General features: G+C 43.7%; 1 protein-coding gene across 1 annotated transcript; it reads left to right on the top strand.

Annotated features, from left to right (window-relative positions):
- Nucleotides 1-16,685: 16,685 nt before the first annotated feature.
- On the top strand, nucleotides 16,686-21,053 carry LOC125536218 (protein WEAK CHLOROPLAST MOVEMENT UNDER BLUE LIGHT 1-like). Its single transcript, XM_048699398.1, has 3 exons — nucleotides 16,686-16,924; nucleotides 18,169-18,779; nucleotides 18,977-21,053. Exons 2-3 carry the CDS (start codon nucleotides 18,195-18,197, stop codon nucleotides 20,771-20,773), a joined length of 2,382 nt encoding a protein of 793 aa, XP_048555355.1. The 5' UTR covers nucleotides 16,686-16,924; nucleotides 18,169-18,194; the 3' UTR covers nucleotides 20,774-21,053.
- The last annotated feature ends 647 nt before the right edge of the window (nucleotides 21,054-21,700 follow it).

Here is a 21,700-nt window from a genome sequence, read left to right as displayed (position 1 = left end):
AGCCTCCCTAACCAGATGTACAGTCGTCACAGCAACTGGAACTGGTCTACCAAATCCTTGTCCTCTCCAAGCAACTGGTTCTATCCTTCCCATTTCTTTACTTTACAGTTTGTCTTCATGAAGTCATTGCCTGCTTGCATGATCTGATTGTCTTCACTTTATGAAGACTGTTGTTGTTTGGCTTCATACTATTTTCCATCCTGATCCATACTACCTAGCTGCTGATAGTCTTCGTGCTTTCACTTCATTACTTACTTGACTATGGCTTGTCTAGTGTAGTCTACCTTCCGCTGCATATGAATAGGTTCAATTCCACTGTTTGTCTTCAAAACCTCCGTGTCATGAAGACTTTCATAAAAATCGCCTATTCACCCCCCTCTAGTCGATAACTAGCACTTTCTATAATACTTTTTTGCGGTGTGTTTCCCGAGATCCGATGAATTGTTGATTTATGATCATCTTTTATATGAATGTTATTTGAATCTTCTCTGAATTCTTTTATGCATGATTTGATATCTTTGTAATTCTCTTTGAACTATCGGTTTGGTTTGGCCAACTAGATTGGTTTTCTTGCAATGGGAGAAGTGCTTAGCTTTGGGTTCAATCTTGCGGTGTCCTTTCCCAGTGACAATAGGGGCAGCAAGGCACGTATTGTATTGTTTCCATCGAGGATAAAAAGATGTTTTTTTATCATATTTCTTGAGTTAATTCCTCTACATCATGTCATCTTGCTTAATGCGTTACTCTGTTCTTTATGAACTTAATACTCTAGATGCATATGTTGGATAGCGGTCGATGTGTGGAGTAATAGTAGTAGATGCGGAATTGTTTCGATCTACTTGACACGGACGTGATGCCTATATTCATGATCATTGCCTTAGATATCGTCATAACTTTGCACTTTTCTATCAATTGCTCGGCAGTAATTTGTTCACCCACCATAATATTTTCGATCTTGAGAGAAGCCTCTAGTGAAACCTATGGCCCCGGGTCTATTTTCCATCATATAAGTTTCCGATCTACAATATTAGTTTCTGTTTTACTCTTTTTTGCAATCTTTTACTTTCCGATCCATAGACCAAAAATACCAAAAATATTTACTTTACCGTTTATCTATCTCTATCAGATCTCACTTTTGCAAGTAACCGTGAAGGGATTGACAACCCCTTTATCGTGTTGGGTGCAATTTATTGTTTGTTTGTGCAGGTATTCGGTGACTTGTGTGTTGTCTCCTTCTGGATTGATACCTTGGTTCTCAAAATTGAGGGAAATACTTACTCTACTTTGCTGCATCACCCTTTCCTCTCTCAATTACCGACTCTGGAGTGCATTGGAAGTAGACGAGTTGGTGTAGATCGTACTTGGAGTCCCTCGAACCGTTGATGACGATCCCACGAACCGCCCTCGAAGGATCCCTCGAAAGGAAGACCGAAAGCACGACCTCTCTACTTGGTTGCAAGCGTACGATCTTCACGACCCGGTAGCGCTTCGCCGCCCAAAGCTAATCGTCACCAGAGAATTAGAGGGAGGTTGCTAGAACCACACTGGGCTTCTAATTATGAGGATTAGAGGAACTAGGTCTAACTTTGATTAGTCAACTAGGACCAACTAGAACTAGATGAACTAGAAGAGACTCCAAAACTTGTGTATAGAAAAGGGCCAACACCTCATGTATATATAGATTAGAGGGGAAAGGCGGGGCTGCCACCAAGGAGGAAAAGCCCCTCTTTGGTGTGCCGACCAAGGGGGCCACTCCAATTCGGCCTCCCCACTTGGAAAAGTGGGGAGCCTTTCCTATTGGGCCATGGTGGGCCTAATATTCCTTCCACCACTAGCCCTTTTAAGGCCGGTTGATATTAAACTAAATATAAAAACCCTCCAACAATTACTAGAGCACATTATAAATAATTTAATATCTCTGGAAATATTTTGCACCTATATATTATTTATCGGTAATACCCGGTATTGCCCGATAAACTCCAAAACCCTTCCACTGACCCCAAAACACTTTCGATTCCTCTTGAAACTATTCCTAATATTAATGAAACAATTTCAAAAAATAATACCTCGGTACTATGTTCTACTAACACTCGGCAGATCGTGATTACCTTAATCTTGTGACCCTGTAGGTTCAGTAAATCATAGACATGAACGAAACTCCTTTGTTCAATGACCGATAGAGGAGCCGCGGACATCCATATCGATCCCTATGATTACACGAATGACATTCAAGTGAACCCTTTGGTTATCATGTGATGTTCCCTTTGCTTCCGATACTTTACAAAACCTAAGAAGCATCGGTATCCTCCCGAGTCATACACATGCTCACTATACCGTCACCCTTGTTACCGGTTTTGTTCTTCTTTCTCGTTGATATGTTCTGGCATCCCTGTGACATAGTCACATATGTCTAGCCAGAAAATGATGGATGCCATCACACCGAGAGGGCCCTAAGAATATCTATCCATCGTCGGAGGAGAAAATCCCACTCTCGAGCTATCTAGTCCCTTATCAAACTTTCAGATGTACCTGTAAGTTATTGTTCTTATCACCTAGTTACAGATGACGTTTGAGAAACCCTAAAGTCCACCGTACGGTAGGAAGTGACTATGATACTCTTATGGTCTGAGGAACTAAAAACACATGTTAACACTCCTTGTTATAACAATTGATTTCAGACGATATTATCTCAAAGTATAACAAACAAGTATGGGTAAATTCAATATGATCGTTCTTCTAAAGGCATACTCTTAATGTTGTTGTAGGACTACCGTTACACTTAACGATATCCTAAGATCCGGACAACATGATCACCAACAACACTTGAACCAGTCTTAGAGGCAAGATTAGGAACCTATTCTTTATCGTTTATCATTCCACACGTGCATATGAGTTTTCCACTTAATCAAATATTCCAGGATCATAGTAGTTATAGCATGAAATATAATAGTACATTATTATTGTCTCTAGGCATATTTCCAACAGTCTCCCACTTAACACCAATGGCAATCCGGTATTTGAACATGCTTTGCCTGTGGTATAGCCTTCGTCCTATCAGATCTTGACGACCTCAGATCTGTGTGTATCATTTGCATTTCTATGCATCTATCATGTTTTTGATGGAAATATGCCCTAGAGGCAATAATAAAATGGTTATTATTATATTTCCTTGTTCATGATAATTGTCTATTGTTCATGCTATAATTGTGTTATCCGGAAATCATAATACATGTGTGAATACATAGACCACAACATGTCCCTAGTGAGCCTCTAGTTGACTAGCTCGTTGATCAATAGATGGTTACAGTTTCCTGACCATGGACATTGGATGTCATTGATAACGGGATCACATCATTAGGAGAGTGATGTGATGGACAAGACCCAATCCTAAGCATAGCACAAGATCGTGTAGTTCGTCTGCTACAGCTTTTCTAAGTGTCAAGTATCATTTCCTTAGACCATGAGATTGTGCAACTCCCGGATACCGTAGGAGTGCTTTGGGTGTACCAAACATCACAACGTAACTGGGTGGCTATAAAGGTACACTACAGGTATCTTCGAAAGTGTCTGTTGGGTTGGCATGAATCGAGACTGGGATTTGTCACTCCGTATGACGGAGAGGTATCTCTGGGCCCACTCGGTAATGCATCATCATAATGAGCTCAGTGTGACTAAGTAGTGGGTCATGGGATCATGCATTACGGAACGAGTAAAGTGACTTGCCGGTACCGAGATTGAATGAGGTATTGGGATACCGACGATCGAATCTCGGGCAAGTAACGTACCGACTGACAAAGGGAATTGAATACGGGATTGCTTGAATCCTCGACATCGTGGTTCATCCGATGAGATCATCACGGAACATGTGGGAGCCAACATGGGTATCCAGATCCCGCTGTTGGTTATTGGCCGGAGAGTTGTCTCGGTCATGTCTGCATGGTTCCCGAACCCGTAGGGTCTACACACTTAAGGTTCGATGACACTAGGGTTATTAGGAAGACTTGTATGTGATTATCGAATGTTGTTCGGAGTCCCGGATGAGATCCCGGACGTCATGAGGAGTTCCGGAATGGTCCTTAGGTGAAGATTTATATGTAGGAAGTTATCATACGGTCACCGGAAAGGTTCGGGGCATATCGGTATTGTACCGGGGCCACCGGAGGGGTTCCGGGGGTCCACCGGGAGGGGCCACCTCTCTCGGAGGGCCTAATGGGCCGTAGAGGAAAGGGAACCAGCCCTACATGGGCTAGGCGCATCCCCCCTTGTGCCCATGCGCCTAGGGTTGGGGGGAAACCCTAAGGGGGCGCCCCCCTTGCTTGGGGGGCAAGCCCCCTCCCCTTGGCCGCCGCCCCCCCTCTAGATCTCATCTAGAGGGGGCCGGACCCCTTCCTCCTTCCCCTATAAATAGAGGGGCAAGGGGAGGGCTGCACACCAAATCCAACGCGCAGCCCGTCCCCTCCCCAACACCTCTCCTCCTCCGCAAGAGCTTGGCGAAGCCCTGCCGGAGTACTGCTGCTCCACCACCACCACGCCATCGTGCTGCTGTTGGAGCCCTCTTCCTCAACCTATCCCTCTTCCTTGCTGGATCAAGGCACGGGAGACGTCCTCGCTCCGTACGCGTGTTGAACGCGGAGGTGCCGTCCGTTCGGCGCTAGGATCATCGGTGATTTGGATCACGACGAGTACGACTCCATAATCCCCGTTCTCTTGAACGCTTCCGCTCGCGATCTACAAGGGTATGTAGATGCACTCCTCTTCCCCTCGTTGCTAGATGACTCCATAGATTGATCTTGGTGATGCATAGAAAATTTTAAATTTCTCCTACGAAACTCAACAGTGGTATCAGAGATAGGTCTATGCGTAGTTTCTATACACGAACAGAACACAAGTTGTTGTGGGCGTCGATTTTGTCAATTTACTTGTTGTTACTAGTCTTATCTTGATTCGGCGGCATCGTGGGATGAAGCGGCCCGGACCGACCTTACACGTACGCTTACGTGAGACTAGTTCCACCGACTGGCATGCACTAGTTGCATAAGGTGGCTAGCGGGTGTCTATCACTCCCACTTTAGTCGGATCGGATTCGATGAAAAGGGTCCTTATGAAGGGTAAATAGAAATTGGCATATCACGTTGTGGTTTTGGTGTAGGTAAGAAACGTTCTTGCTAGAAACCTATAGCAGGCACGTAAAAACTTGCAACAACAATTAGAGGACGTCTAACTTGTTTTTGCAGCATATGCCGTGTGATGTGATATGGCCGAAAGGATGTGATGAATGATATATGTGATGTATGAGATTGATCATGTTCTTGTAATAGGAATCACGACTTGCATGTCGATGAGTATGACAATCGGCAGGAGCCATAGGAGTTGTCTTAATTTATTTATGACCTGCGTGTCAACTTATACGTCATGTAATTACTTTACTTTATCGCTAACCGTTAGCCATAGTAGTAGAAGTAATAGTTGATGAGACAACTTCATGAAGACACGATGATGGAGATCATGGTGTCATGCTGGTGACGACGATGATCATGGCGCCCCGAAGATGGAGATCAAAAAGGAGCAAAATTAAATTGGCCATATCATGTCACTATTTGATTGCATGTGATGTTTAGCATGTTTTACATCTTATTTGCTTAGAACGACGGTAGCATAAAGATGATCCCTCACAATAATTTCAAGAAAGTGTTCCCCCTAACTGTGCACCGTTGCTAAGGTCCGTTGTTCTGAAGCACCACGTGATGATCGGGTGTGATAGGTTCTAACGTTCGCATACAACGGGTGTAAGCCAGACTTACACACGCAAAACACTTAGGTTGACTTGACGAGCCTAGCATGTACAGACATGGCCTCGGAACACGGAAGACCGAAAGGTCGAACATGAGTCGTATAGAAGATACGATCAACATGAAGATGTTCATCGATGATGACTAGTCCGTCTCACGTGATGATCGGACATGGCCTAGTTGAATCGGATCATGTATCACTTAGATGACTAGAGGGATGTCTATCTGAGTGGGAGTTCATTAAATAATTTGATTAGATGAACTTAATTATCATGAACTTAGTCTAAAATCTTTACAATATGTCTTGTAGATCAAATGGCCCACGCTAATGTTGTCCTCAACTTCAACGCGTTCCTAGAGAAAACCAAGCTGAAAGACGATGGTAGCAACTATACGGATTGGGTCAGAAACTTGAGGATCATCCTCATAGCTGCCAAGAAAGCATATGTCCTTGAAGCACCGCTAGGTGAAGCACCACTCCCAGCAAACCAAGACGTTATGAACGCTTGGCAGTCCCGTGCTGATGATTACTCCCTGGTTCAGTGCGGCATGCTTTACAGCTTAGAACCGGGGCTCCAAAAGCGTTTTGAGCAACACGGAGCATATGAGATGTTCCAAGAGCTGAAAATGGTTTTCCAAGCTCATGCCCGGGTCGAGAGATATGAAGTCTCCGACAAGTTCTACAGTTGTAAGATGGAGGAGAATAGTTCCGTTAGCGAGCACATACTCAAAATGTCTGGGTTGCACAACCGCTTGTCTCAGCTGGGAGTTAATCTCCCGGATGATGCGGTCATTGACAGAATCCTTCAGTCGCTCCCACCTAGCTACAAGAGCTTTGTGATGAACTTCAATATGCAGGGGATGGAAAAGACCATTCCTGAGGTATATTCAATGCTGAAATCAGCGGAGGTGGAAATCAAAAAGGAACATCAAGTGTTGATGGTGAATAAAACCACTAAGTTCAAGAAAGGCAAGGGTAAAAAGAACTTCAAGAAGGACGGCAAGGGAGTTGCCGCGCCCGGTAAGCAAGCTGCCGGGAAGAAGCCAAAGAATGGACCCAAGCCTGAGACTGAGTGTTTTTATTGCAAGGGAAGTGGTCACTGGAAGCGGAACTGCCCCAAGTACTTAGCGGACAAGAAGGCCGGCAACGCCAAAGGTATATGTGATATACATGTTATTGATGTGTTCCTTACCAGTACTCGTAGTAGCTCCTGGGTATTTGATACCGGTGCAGTTACTCATATTTGTAACTTAAAACAGGAGCTGCGGAATAAGCGGAGACTGGCGAAGGACGAGGTGACGATGCGCATCAGGAATGATTCCAAGGTCGATGTGATCACCGTCGGCACGCTACCTCTCCATTTACCTACGGGATTAGTTTTAAACCTCAATAATTGTTATTTAGTGCCAGCTTTGAGCATGAACATTGTATTAGGATCTCGTTTAATACGAGATGGCTACTCATTTAAATCTGAGAATAATGGTTGTTCTATTTATATGAGAGATATGTTTTATGGTCATGCCCCGCTGGTCAATGGTTTATTCTTATTTAATCTCGAACGTGATGTTACACATATTCATAGTGTGAATACCAAAAGATGTAAGGTTGATAATGATAGTCCCACATACTTGTGGCACTGCCGCCTTGGTCACATTGGTGTTAAACGCATGAAGAAACTCCATGCAGATGGACTTTTGGAGTCTCTTGATTATGAATCATTTGACACGTGTGAACCATGCCTCATGGGCAAAATGACCAAGACTCCGTTCTCAAGAACAATGCAGCGAGCAACCAACTTATTGGAAATCATACATACTGATGTGTGCGGTCCAATGAGTGTTGAGGCTCGCGGTGGCTATCGTTATGTTCTCACCCTCACTGATGACTTGAGTAGATATGGGTATGTCTACTTAATGAAACACAAGTCTGAGACCTTTGAAAAGTTCAAGGAATTTCAGAGTGAGGTTGAGAATCAACGTGACAGGAAAATCAAGTTCTTGCGATCAGATCGTGGGGGAGAATATTTGAGTCACGAATTTGGCACGCACTTAAGGAAATATGGAATAGTTTCACAACTCACACCGCCTGGAACACCTCAGCGTAATGGTGTGTCCGAACGTCTTAATCGCACTCTATTAGATATGGTGCGATCTATGATGTCTCTTACCAATCTACCGCTGTCATTTTGGGGCTATGCTTTAGAGACTGCCGCATTCACTTTAAATAGGGCTCCGTCGAAATCCGTTGAGACGACACCGTATGAATTATGGTTTGGGAAGAAACCCAAGATGTCGTTTCTAAAAGTTTGGGGATGCGATGCTTACGTGAAGAAACTTCAACCTGAAAAGCTCGAACCCAAATCGGAAAAATGTGTCTTCATAGGATACCCTAAAGAAACTATTGGGTATACCTTCTACCTCAGACCCGAAGGCAAGATCTTTGTTGCCAAGAATGGATCATTTCTAGAGAAAGAGTTTATCTCGAAAGAAGTAAGTGGGAGGAAAGTAGAACTTGATGAAGTATTGCCTCTTGAACCGAAGAGTGGCACAGCTCAGGAAAATGTTCCTGAGGTGCCTGCACCGACTAGAGAGGAAGTTAATGATGATGATCATGAAACTTCAGATCAAGTTGCTACTAAACTTCATAGGTCCACAAGGACACGTTCCGCACCAGAGTGGTACGGCAACCCTGTCCTGGAAATCATGTTGTTGGACAATGGTGAACCTTCAAACTATGAGGAAGCGATGGCGGGCCTAGATCCGGACAAATGGCTGGAAGTGATGAAATCCGAGATAGGATCCATGTATGAAAACGAAGTATGGACTTTGACTGACTTGCCCGATGATCGGCGAGCCATAGAAAATAAATGGATCTTTAAGAAGAAGACATACGCAGATGGTAATGTGACCATCTTTAAGGCTCGGCTTGTCGCTAAGGGTTATCGACAAGTTCAAGGGGTTGACTACGATGAGACTTTCTCACCCGTAGCGAAGCTGAAGTCCATCCGAATCATGTTAGCAATTGCCACATTCTATGATTATGAGATATGGCAAGTGGACGTCAAAACGGCATTCCTTAATGGTTTCCTTAAGGAAGAATTGTATATGATGCAGCTGGAAGGTTTTGTCGATCCTAAGAATGCTGACAAGGTGTGCAAGCTCCAACGCTCAATCTATGGGCTGGTGCAAGCATCTCGGAGTTGGAACATTCGATTTGATGAGATGATCAAAGCGTTTGGGTTTACGCAGACTTATGGAGAAGCCTCTGTTTACAAGAAAGTGAGTGGGAGCTCTGTAGCATTTCTCATATTATATGTGGATGACATACTATTGATGAGAAATGATATAGAATTCTTGGAAAGCATAAAGGCCTACTTGAACAAGTGTTTTTCAATGAAGGATATTGGAGAAGCTGCTTATATATTAGGCATCAAGATCTATAGAGATAGATCGAGACGCCTCATTGGTCTTTCACAGAGTACGTACCTTGACAAGATATTGAAGAAGTTCAATATGGATCAGTCCAAGAAGGGGTTCTTGCCTGTGTTGCAAGGTACGAGATTGAGCATGGCTCAATGCCCGACCACGGCAGAAGATAGAGAAAAGATGAGTGTCGTCCCCTATGCCTCGGCCATAGGGTCTATTATGTATGCCATGCCGTGTACCAGACCTGATGTAAACCTTGCCGTAAGTTTGGTAGGAAGGTACCAAAGTAATCCCGGCATGGAACACTGGACAGCGGTCAAGAATATCCTGAAGTACCTGAAAAGGACTAAGGATATGTTTCTCGTTTATGGAGGTGACGAAGAGCTCGTCGTAAAGGGTTACGTCGATGCTAGCTTCGACACAGATCTGGATGACTCCAAGTCACAAACCGTATACGTGTATATTTTGAATGGTGGGGCAGTCAGTTGGTGCAGTTGCAAGCAAAGCGTCGTGGCGGGATCTACATGTGAAGTGGAGTACATGGCAGCCTCAGAGGCAGCACAAGAAGCAATCTGGGTGAAGGAGTTCATTACCCACCTAGGAGTTGTTCCCAATGCGTCGGGCCCGATGACTCTCTTCTGTGACAACACTGGAGCTATTGCCCTTGCCAAGGAGCCCAGGTTTCACAGGAAGACCAGGCATATCAAGCGTCGCTTCAACTCCATTCGTGAAAATGTTCAAAATGGAGACATAGATATTTGTAAAGTGCATACGGACCTGAATGTCACAGATCCATTGACTAAACCTCTTCCTCGAGCAAAACATGATCAACACCAGAACACTATGGGTGTTCGACTCATCACAATGTAACTAGATTATTGACTCTAGTGCAAGTGGGAGACTGTTGGAAATATGCCCTAGAGGCAATAATAAAATGGTTATTATTATATTTCCTTGTTCATGATAATTTTCTATTGTTCATGCTATAATTGTGTTATCCGGAAATCGTAATACATGTGTGAATACATAGACCACAACATGTCCCTAGTGAGCCTCTAGTTGACTAGCTCGTTGATCAATAGATGGTTACGGTTTCCTGACCATGGACATTGGATGTCATTGATAACGGAATCACATCATTAGGAGAATGATGTGATGGACAAGACCCAATCCTAAGCATAGCACAAGATCGTGTAGTTCATCTGCTAGAGCTTTTCTAAGTGTCAAGTATCATTTCCTTAGACCATGAGATTGTGCAACTCCCAGATACCGTAGGAGTGCTTTGGGTGTACCAAACGTCACAACATAACTGGGTGGCTATAAAGGTACACTACAAGTATCTTCGAAAGTGTCTGTTGGGTTGGCATGAATCGAGACTGGGATTTGTCACTCCGTATGACGGAGAGGTATCTCTGGGCCCACTCGGTAATGCATCATCATAATGAGCTCAGTGTGACTAAGTAGTGGGTCACGTGATCATGCATTACGGAACGAGTAAAGTGACTTGCCGGTAACGAGATTGAATGAGGTATTGGGATACCGACGATCGAATCTCGGGCAAGTAACGTACCGATTGACAAAGGGAATTGAATACAGGATTGCTTGAATCCTCGACATCGTGGTTCATTCGATGAGATCATCGTGGAACATGTGGGAGCCAACATGGGTGTCCAGATCCTGCTGTTGGTTATTGGCCGGAGAGTTGTCTCGGTCATGTCTGCATGGTTCCCGAACCCGTAGGGTTTACACACTTAAGGTTCGATGACGCTAGGGTTATTAGGAAGACTTGTATGTGATTACCGAATGTTGTTCGGAGTCCCGGATGAGATCCCGTACGTCATGAGGAGTTCCGGAATGGTCCGGAGGTGAAGATTTATATGTAGGAAGTTATCATACGGTCACCGGAAAGGTTCGGGAGCATATCGATATTGTACCGGGGCCGCCGGAGGGGTTCCGGGGGTCCACCGGGAGGGGCCACCTCTCTCGGAGGGCCTAATGGGCCGTAGAGGAAAGGGAACCAGCCCTACATGGGCTGGGCGCATCCCCCCCTTGGGCCCATGCGCCTAGGGTTGGGGGGGAAACCCTAAGGGGGGCGCCCCCCTTGCTTGGGGGCCAAGCCCCCTCCCCTTGGCCGCCCCCCCCTCTAGATCTCATCTAGAGGGGGACGGCCCCCTTCCTCCTTCCCCTATAAATAGAGGGGCAAGGGGAGGGCTGCACACCACATCCAAGGCGCAGCCCCTCCCCTTCCCAACACCTCTCCTCCTCCGCAAGAGCTTGGCGAAGCCCTGCGGAGTACTGCTGCTCCACCACCACCACGCCGTCGTGCTGCTGTTGGAGCCCTCTTCCTCAACCTCTCCCTCTTCCTTGCTGGATCAAGGCGCGGGAGACGTCCTCGCTCCGTACGTGTGTTGAACGCGGAGGTGCCGTCCGTTCGGTGCTAGGATCATCTGTGATTTGGATCACGACGAGTACGACTCCATCATCCCCGTTCTCTTGAACGCTTCCGCTCACGATCTACAAGGGTATGTAGATGCACTCCTCTTCCCCTCGTTGCTAGATGACTCCATAGATTGATCTTGGTGATGCATAGAAAATTTTAAATTTCTGCTACGAAACCCAACAGTTTTCACAAGAATTCATAATTTCTGTGAAACAGGCTTTGTATATATTGAATCACTGGCAGAACCTTTTATTCATTAGACTAAGGTATGGAACCACTATTGAGAACAATGTTTCATTGGCACAATCATCTAGAAACCATACCAAGTTCATAGATGAACCTTTGATTCATCACCCTATACTATTGCTTCTAGAGTGACAATATACTCAGCCCTCTGTTATAGAATTCACCACAATAACTTTTTTGGATCAATTTCAACTTACCGTGCCACCATAAATATTTTAACTGAAACCAAAAATCACTTGGAGCACCGATGAAGATCTTTTGTCGGTGTACTACTTACAATGAATATGTATTGATGTAAATCCTTACAACAATCTCTTCATCTTCTCCATATGCGAGAAACATGTCATCGGTACTTAAGTATATTTCATTGTTGTCCTATGATAATTTTTTTGACCATTCTGATAACTTTACTCACAACTTATTTGGAGTACTGGACAGATCTGGTTGTTGACATACCATGAAACATATTTAACACAAGTGCGATCAAAATCATGTATTTAGCTCATTAGTGTTTCATGATACTGATTATTGGTTAAAACTCCTTCCATGTGACTTTGACAAGAAACTCTTCTTGCGTATTTGATACTAAACCACTTTAGGTTCTGTCAATGCGTATTTTGGCTAAGCCCAATTAGACACTACTATCCCATTGATCATTATGCTTAATACCAGGACTATATATTGCGTAAGTACTTTACTAAAAAATATTTTCAATATATACTTAATTCGTGTCAAAAAATATATAATTTCCAATCAACAATGTGTTAAGCACATATAGTGTTTAAAAAATATTATCATGCTCCCATTTTCTTTCTTGTAAATACAAGCATCCTCGCTTTCCTCGATGATCATTTCATCAACACGAAGATTCTAACTCATATAGGATCTCTCAAAGTTTGCACACTTACTAGCATCCTATTGATTGACAAAATTATCTTGGACCGTATCAAACATACAACCTTGGTTCTGTTTTTATCTCACAGGAATCATTTTGACATCCATCTATTATCTCATAATTGAAATATTTAGTAATTGCTAGTTTAACCTGCACTTGACTGTAAGTATTGTTATGATGAGACAATCTTATCATAGTCAATTCCTTGTTCTTCTCATAAACTATTTTTAACAATTCAAACACTATAAAACATTGATATATCTGTCTGTTTATAGATCTATACTATTCTTTAGACTCAAAGTCTTCCGAAGGGTTCATCAAGTTCTATACTTGAATTATGTGTATGAATACTATCTTGGATTATTTTGACACATAGCCAATTTTTGGAGTCAGGGCCCATCAACGTTTCTCTGTGAATATAAGTTCATTATTTGTTTAACAATATTTTGTCTGCACACCCTGAAGGTCTGTACGAATTTTTTTCCGACCTATACAGTTCAACTGCATATTCGACCGAAGTCTTCATATCTTATGTAGAGGGTTCTGTATCAGTCGCGGTAAGAAATTTAAGAACCACATGTAGCATTTCTTTGACCTAATCACAAAGATTCTGCAATCTCGTCGATTTGCATTGTCCTCCCACTTACTCTTTTGCAGAAAATATTGTCTTCAAAATTTCGGCACTTTGTGGCAAAAGACTTTGCTCCGACGTCGTGATAGAGGAATACCCAACCGTTTGGGATAACTTACAAAGTAGCACTTATCTTATAGATTTGATGGTGCTCCTTTTCAGTGTAAAGCCATAGTCTCTTCATCAACGACGGTTGTTGTTCTGATGCGCTGGTCTTATGAGGCCTTAGCACGACGACTTCCCGATTGTCTACTACAATAATGTTTGTCCGGCTCCGATGAGGAAGGGGCCATGACGGTGGCATTCCTTCAGCTTGCTCCAGTGCTTGTAGTCGTCGCTAGATGGTGTACGGACCTGCATGTAATTCTTACTTCTGGTGTTCTTTGTACTATCTTGACATTTGATGAATAGATCGAAATTTTTCTCGCAAAAAAAAAGCATCACATTTAAAAGTATATTGGCAAATCGATTAATTTCATCTTTGATCTCATCATGTCATACATAGTTTGATCACATCTACTCAAAACATTATACTCATTAGATATTCATTGAACTTGTAACTCAAACATTTCTGTCTGCAATCCAAGGACGATGAGAACGACGACGACGGCGACTGAAGACGGCGACAACCCTTAATCTAGTTTTTGTATGTCTTTTTAATTTCAAGTGTAGTTTGATCACTAAAGTAATAGTAGTGATTTAAACGATCTTATATTTCATTATAAAAGGAGTACTTTTATTTAGAACCAACTACTAACGAACAAAGAGATGCACAACACAGTCGGGGCAAATTTGTTCTTACTTCTGGTGTTCTTTGTACTATCTTGACATTTGATGAATAGATCGAAAGTTTTCTCGCAAAAAAAGCATCACATTTAAAAGTATATTGGCAAATCGATTAATTTCATCTTTGATCTCATCATGTCATACATAGTTTGATCACATCTACTCAAAACATTATACTCATTAGATATTCATTGAACTTGTAACTCAAACATTTCTGTCTGCAATCCAAGGACGATGAGAACGACGACGACGGCGACTGAAGACGGCGACAACCCTTAATCTAGTTTTTGTATGTCTTTTTAATTTCAAGTGTAGTTTGATCACTAAAGTAATAGTAGTGATTTAAACGATCTTATATTTCATTATAAAAGGAGTACTTTTATTTAGAACCAACTACTAACGAACAAAGAGATGCACAACACAGTTGGGGCAAATTTGTTCTTACTTCTGGTGTTCTTTGTACTATCTTGACATTTGATGAATAGATCGAAAGTTTTCTCGCAAAAAAAAGCATCATATTTAAAAAAGTATATTGGCAAATCGATTAATTTCATCTTTGATCTCATCATGTCATACATAGTTTGATCACATCTACTCAAAACATTATACTCATTAGATATTCATTGAACTTGTAACTCAAACATTTCTGTCTGCAATCCAAGGACGATGAGAACGACGACGACGGCGACTGAAGACGGCGACAACCCTTAATCTAGTTTTTGTATGTCTTTTTAATTTCAAGTGTAGTTTGATCACTGAAGTAATAGTAGTGATTTAAACGATCTTATATTTCATTATAAAAGGAGTACTTTTATTTAGAACCAACTACTAACGAACAAAGAGATGCACAACACAGTCGGGGCAAATTTGTTCACGACAGCATGATCCCCTCAAACTGTCACGGCCTTACCCGAACCACGACAGTTCCGACAAAGAAATTTCGATTAGATGGCAGCTCCGGTCTGGTCACCAGAATCAACTACTAGCACTAGCAAATGCCGTCCTTAATGGGCCGACTGGATGGACCGCCAGCATTTAGGAGCATTTAACCAGAATCCGGAGAGAGGAATGCTACCTCACCCCACGGGACGTGCCGACCTCTACATGGCACACCGTCAGCTAACGAACAAAGGTTGCTGCAGCGCACAGTCCCCATTCCCCTGCAGCTTCTTTCCGACTGTCCGCGCTACAGGACCGTCGACCCTTTTTCTGAATCCGCTTCCAGACTCTGAAAAAGGACCCGCTTTTTACACACCGGGGCCACGGCACGGGGGACCAGGAGGCGGCCGTGTGCGGTGCGGTGGTGTAGCTGGGGCACCGCACGGCCTCCTCGTGTTCCCCCGCCTCTCGCTTCAAGCCGGAGGCTGGAGCACGCGGACCGCGCCGGAGCCATCCATCCATCCAATCCGCGCCGTCGCCGCCTCCCCCCTCCGGCCGTGTCAGCTCCGCGTCCACATGCGTGTCGCCGGCCCGCCGTCGCCACTTGTTCGCTGGAGCGGGATCGTTACGGCTTGTTCGCTGGAGCCTAATCTAGCCAGGTAAGCACATAAACTAGCGTCGGAGGCTTTCGCAGCGCAAAAATGTGGGCCATCCTGAATAATTTCTGCCTCCGCTGCAGAGTTGCAGGTGTCACCTCCAAAGTCCAACGGCTCCACGCCCAGCCTCCACCACGTCACGCTCATCCGGCTACGTCCCAATCTTAGCGGGAACGGGCGGAGGATGCATCGCGTCAGGTCGCCGTTGTCGCTCGCCGAAAGCCTCGCTGCCGGAATCTCTTCCCTTTCCCCCTTCCACGCCAAATACCCCCAGTTTAGGATATAAATTACGGAGTATAATTATTGCAAAGTAGTACTTCTAGCAGTAGTAGTACTGTATACCTGTGAGTTGTGCTATTTAGAAATGTTTTAGGTTTCATTCAAAGCCACGAGTTCGATCGATGGTAACTAAACTAGAGTAGAGTAGTACCCAAGCACTTAATTAGCATACCATGTGGAGCAGTAACAGTCTCCATCAGCCTTTCCATTTGACACCTTGTGTTTCTTGAAAATTCTAGATCAATACCCAGTTAAGTGTCGTCGACATCATATGATCTGTATTCACATATGTGTCAAATTGTATACAACACGCGTCAGCGTACCCACTCATCCTACTACTAATTCCTAAACATTATGCTTGATAAGACAAGTTGTAGAACATCTTTCGAAGTTGCTCCGCAGACAACGAGTCCACGGTTATCCACCAATTGGCCGCCCCCAAAATCCGTACTAGATCCAAGAACCAGTTTCAAAAAGCAATCCTTCGAAAAGTCGTCTAGTCTAACAAATGGACACCATAGTTTCAAGTTTCAACATACAAGAGGCGATTTCTGCAAGAAATCTCATCCACTCTTTTGCAGCAAGGCCTAGGTCAGGCACTTTTCTTATAATTTAACCAAACCAGAGGGGCTTTCTGCAAAACAAGGGAGTCCCGTCCATCCGCTCCTCGCAGTAATCAATCCCAGGTGTGAAGTGTCCGACCGACCAGTGGACTCACGGGCCCGGACAAAACCCAAGCACACGTACACCACACCTCTCCTTCTCCCCTCCCCTCACAGGAGAAGAAGAAAAGAAGGAAGCCAAAAATCGCGAGCACGCACGAAGAGCGGAGATCCGAATCGCCGCCAAAGGAGGGCCCGATCGCTTCCTCCGCAAGACCTCCGCCCGCGCGATCGAGTAAGCTTCCTCCCCTCCCGCCTCAATCCGCCATTAATCCCGCCGCGGCTCCGTGCTTTCCTTCCTGTTTGAGCACGGCCGCGGCGGCGTGCGAGTTCTTGATTCTTCGTCCGATGCGAGATTGTTCCCCTGGCTTGGACGATTTTGCGGTGCTTTTATGTTTATTTTTCGAGGTTTTTCATGTCGGTTTCGTTCTCTTGGGTGTAAAGTCAGTTGCAGGAAGAATCTAATTTTGGTCTGGAACTGAGGTTGCAACCAACCAAAGATGGAAATTCCCCTTGTAGTTCATACCATGGATTAGTAGGACTACTCGGTCTCGTTGTGCGATGAAATCATGGGCGGTCCGGGAAGAATTTTCATTCTTTGCGGTGTTTACGTCACTGCGTAAAAGAAGAGCGCTAGAACCCCACTGCCATAAAAAAAACTCTCTGTTTTACAGAGGAAGTATTTAAAGCCAGTTTAGTAGTAGTAGAACTTGAATATTTCACCTTGCTAGGTACAGTTAGTTCTGTAATCTCAAGCGTGTTCAATCTTACCATGTAATAATATTATACTAGTTAGGATTAGATTACTAATTAATGATGAGGACATGCCGAAATATGAGCCTGTACGGAGATGAGAAATTTCTTGTGCAAGTCAAACATTCAGGTTTGGTTGATGCACATAGGACTGACCATGATTTGAAGGAATTATAACTGGACATGATTGAAATGATTTCGCTCATAATTGCTGCAAATAATAATGGTGCTGGGACAAGGATTTCTGCTATATCTGGTCCATTATGACATATTTTTAGGAGCTATAAAAATGGCATGCTTTATTTGGTTGCTTACTTTCGCTTTTTATTTAGAAAAGATGGTTTTAGGTCATGCATACATACGGTTGGGTGCAAAAAGTAGCTGAATTATTGCAGACAGAAAGCAGGTTCGGTGTCAGTCGGTGGCAATGATTAGTGAATGTAGGGCAGGATCAGTAAAGTTCTTTTGGCCAGTTGCTGCACATAGTTATCTATTGTTATTGCAGTTTTGTTATCTCTGCTCCCCTTGGAACATGGATAGAGACTTGGCATTGCAAAATAACTTTGGGCTACTGTTTGACAGCTTCACAATTGTTTTATTCCATACTACTCGAAAAAAATATACTGATAATGCTACTTCCCACATGTAGTGCAGTGTACTCTTACTTGCTTGAATTTTGTGCTATAATTCGGTCTCATAACGTCACTTTCATTACACAATTTTTAGGAGCGAACATTGCGGAGGTCTAAGGAATGGAGTCGACTCATGCATCTGAAGAAAATAACTCAAAAGAGTCATCTCCGGTAGAAATCCCAGAAACTTGTGTGGACTCACCAACTCTGGAAGTCAGTAGCAATGGTGTTCACGAAAATATCAATGCAAACATGGAAAAGTCAGCTCAAGCAGCCACATCGGGTATCTCTAATGGCCTTCCAGTTGCTGCCGATGATTCGGAGTTATCTTCACACTCAGAGGTATTGGCAGAGTCTCATCCTGATGTAGCAGAGCATGACGTGGAATCAAATTCCCCCACAGGGGCAGGTCCTGAAATGCTCTCAAATTCAGGACCAACTGAGAAATCCAAACACTCGGTGAAGGGTCAGGCAGATCATTCTTCTTCAGTACATCCCGTCGAAGTGAACCATGTTGAAGACAAGGCACGTTTTCAGAGAAAAATTGCTGTAAAACCAAAAGTGATGGAAGAGTCAGAAGCAAAACCTGAAAGTCCATATAAAGGTCTTATTGACACTGCTGCGCCTTTTGAGTCTGTGAGAGAAGCTGTCACCAAGTTTGGAGGAATCGTTGATTGGAAAGCTCACAAAGTTCAGATGATGGAGGTAATTCTTGTCAAGTCTTAGCCATACATATGCTCATACATTATCTGATACTCCACAAGGATTAGAGTACATAACTGAATTTGCATTATGGAGTATCAGATAATGTAAGTACACAACTACATGATTATCATAGTTTAGAGTACATAACTGAATTTTAATCATGTAGAGTACTCTAAAGGAATTTCCTTTTTATGCAGAGACGCAAGTTCATACAGCTTGAACTTGAAAATGCTCAGAAAGAAATTCCAAAATGCAAAGAAGAACTAGAAGCTGCAGAGATGGCTAAATCACAGGTACTTGATGAACTAGAGACTACTAAGAGAATTATAGAAGAGCTGAAGCATGAACTGGAGAAAGCACAGATGGAAGAAGTTCAAGCAAAACAGGACTCTGAGCTTGCACAACTGAGGGTGCAAGAAATTGAGCGGGGAGTAGCTGACGATTCTAGTGTAATAGCCAAGACTCAAATGGAAGTCGCAAAAGAAAGACACGAAAAATCTGTTGCCGAACTTAAATCAGTAAAGGAGGAGCTGAGAACATTACACGAAGAGTATGCTAGCTTAGTCAATGAAAGGGACAGAGCAATCAAAAGGGCTGAAGAAGTGTTAGCCGCCGGGAAAGATATCGAGAAGCGAGTGGAGGGGCTGACTGTAGAACTGATTGCAGCTAAAGGATCTCTTGAGTTGGCCCATGCTGCACATCATGATGCTGAAGAACGTAGAATCGGCGCAGTACTGGCAAAAGAGCAAGATTGCCTTGCTTGGGATAGAGAGTTGGTCCAGGCACAAGAGGAGCTGCAACAACTGAACAATAAGCTTCTGTCCCAAAATGATTTGAAGAAGAATCTTGAAGCAAATTTGCGCAAGTTGCATGGCCTCAAGTCTGAGCTTGCAGACTATGTGGAGAGTATACTGTGCAAAGAAGCTTTAGGAGTTGCCAAGGAGCATGAGTCTGAAGATGCTAGACAAATTAGCAGCTCAATTAAGGAAACTCTAGCTTCAACACAGAAAGAGCTCGAGGAGGTTAAAGCAAACATAGAAAATACAAAAACTGAGGCCAAATTGTTAAGAGTTGCGGCGACAACTCTCAGATCAGAGCTCGACAGGGAGAAAGCTTCACTTGACTCATTGCAGCAGAGGGAAGTGATGGCATCAATTGCAGTTTCTTCACTAGAAGCTGAGCTCAACAGGACTCAAAAAGAGATAGAATCTGTGAGATCCAAGGAAGAAGATGCCCAAGAGAAAATGGTGGAGCTCCCTAAGATGTTGCAGCAAGCAGCTCAGGAGGCCGAGGATGCCAAGGACGCAGCTCAAGCAGCAGAAGAGGAGCTGAGAAAAGCCAAGGAAGATACTGAGCAAACCAAAGCAGCTGCAACTACAACAAGCAGCAGGTTATGTGCTGTTCTGAAGGAAATAGAAGCATCCAAAGCGTCCGAGAGGCTAGCACTTGCGGCAGTTCGAGCATTGAATGAAAGCAAAGAGGCCAGCGACGTCGAGGATTCTCCCAGAGGAGTGACGCTTCCTATAAGCGAGTATTACGCCCTTGGCAAGAAAGCACAAGACGCTGAAGAACTGGCAAATGAGAAGGTGACAGAAGCGCTGGCACAGGTAGAGTCCGTGAAAGGCTCTGAATTAGAGAGCCTAGACAGGCTAACTGAAGCAACAAAGGAGATGGATGAAAAGAAGAGAACTCTTGAACTTGCATTGGAGAGAGCCGAGAGGGCAAACGAGGGGAAACTCGCCGCTGAGCAGCAACTGAGGAAATGGAGGTCTGACCATGAGCAGCGCCGGAAAATTCAGGAGGCCGCGAAGCGTGCGGTTAACCCCGTGAGTAGCCCATTTGTCGATCCTTACCTGAAAGAGCAGGATTCACGGCTGCACATGTCAGGCAGTAGCTACGAGGACCATGTTCCGAACCGAAAGTTGCGAAAGAAAAAGTCGTTTCTCCCTCGAATGGGCTCATTTTTGTCGAGAAATACCCCGGCACAAACATAAGAAAACAGGTCATAAAAGCGCGGATCGACGAGCTGTACATTGCTGTAATAAGTTATTCAATTTGTCTTGTAAGTTGGTTTCTGTTTAAGCTGTAATCTGTTGGTATAAACCCAGGGGGTATTTTTCCACAAAAATCATTCTTTGGGCAACTCAGGATAGTTTTTGTGAGGAAATGCTCGAATGTAGCACTGTTCTGTTCGGAAGTACCTTTCTACACCCAGGAGCAAATGCTCCTGGTATGAATAGTAAAATTAAAAAACTAGAAAAAATGTTCAAAAAATTCTGAATTTTTTTTGTGACATACTTTCACAAATGTTTGATGTGCACGCAAAATTTCATTGCGAAATCACATTGGTGGAAGGCGTGCCAAAAAAAAAATCAGAGCTCCAAAATGCTTTTGTAAGTAACATTTTCAAAGCATCGATTTTGTTTTTTTTACCACGCCTTCCATCAATGTGATTTTGCGATGAAATTTTGTAGGCGCAACAAACATTTGTGAAAGTATGGCACAAAAAAATTTCAGAATTTTTGAATTTATTTGATTTTACTGTTCACACCAGGAGCATTTGCTCCTGGGTGTAGAAACTCCACGTCCTGTTCTGTTCTGTTATCTTCCTCCTCTTGCGAGGACAGTGCCTTTTTTTTATGGGTTACAATTCTTTTTTTTGGGTGTAGTCCTCCTTCAACATCTTAGCCCAACTGTTGAGCTCTGAATAAATGGGAGGCCATGCCGGCATGGTTAATCCTAGCATGTTTTCTCTGAAGACCTGAAGTTGGTAACACCATGTCCTTGTGCCAAAGCTATAGCATCAGTAACAAAAGCACGGCAGAACTATATCAAACTAGATGATGCCCCACACGTTGTTGCGGGAATGAGGTTTTGATTATATATGAAACATAAATATTTAAAATGATAGTTTTTGAACG

This window comes from Triticum urartu, chromosome 2 (assembly GCF_003073215.2).
Source record: "Triticum urartu cultivar G1812 chromosome 2, Tu2.1, whole genome shotgun sequence".
Classification (NCBI taxonomy): Eukaryota; Viridiplantae; Streptophyta; class Magnoliopsida; order Poales; family Poaceae; genus Triticum; species Triticum urartu.
The sequence above is the reverse complement of the archived record's forward strand: the minus strand, read 5'-3'. Positions and strand labels throughout refer to the sequence as shown.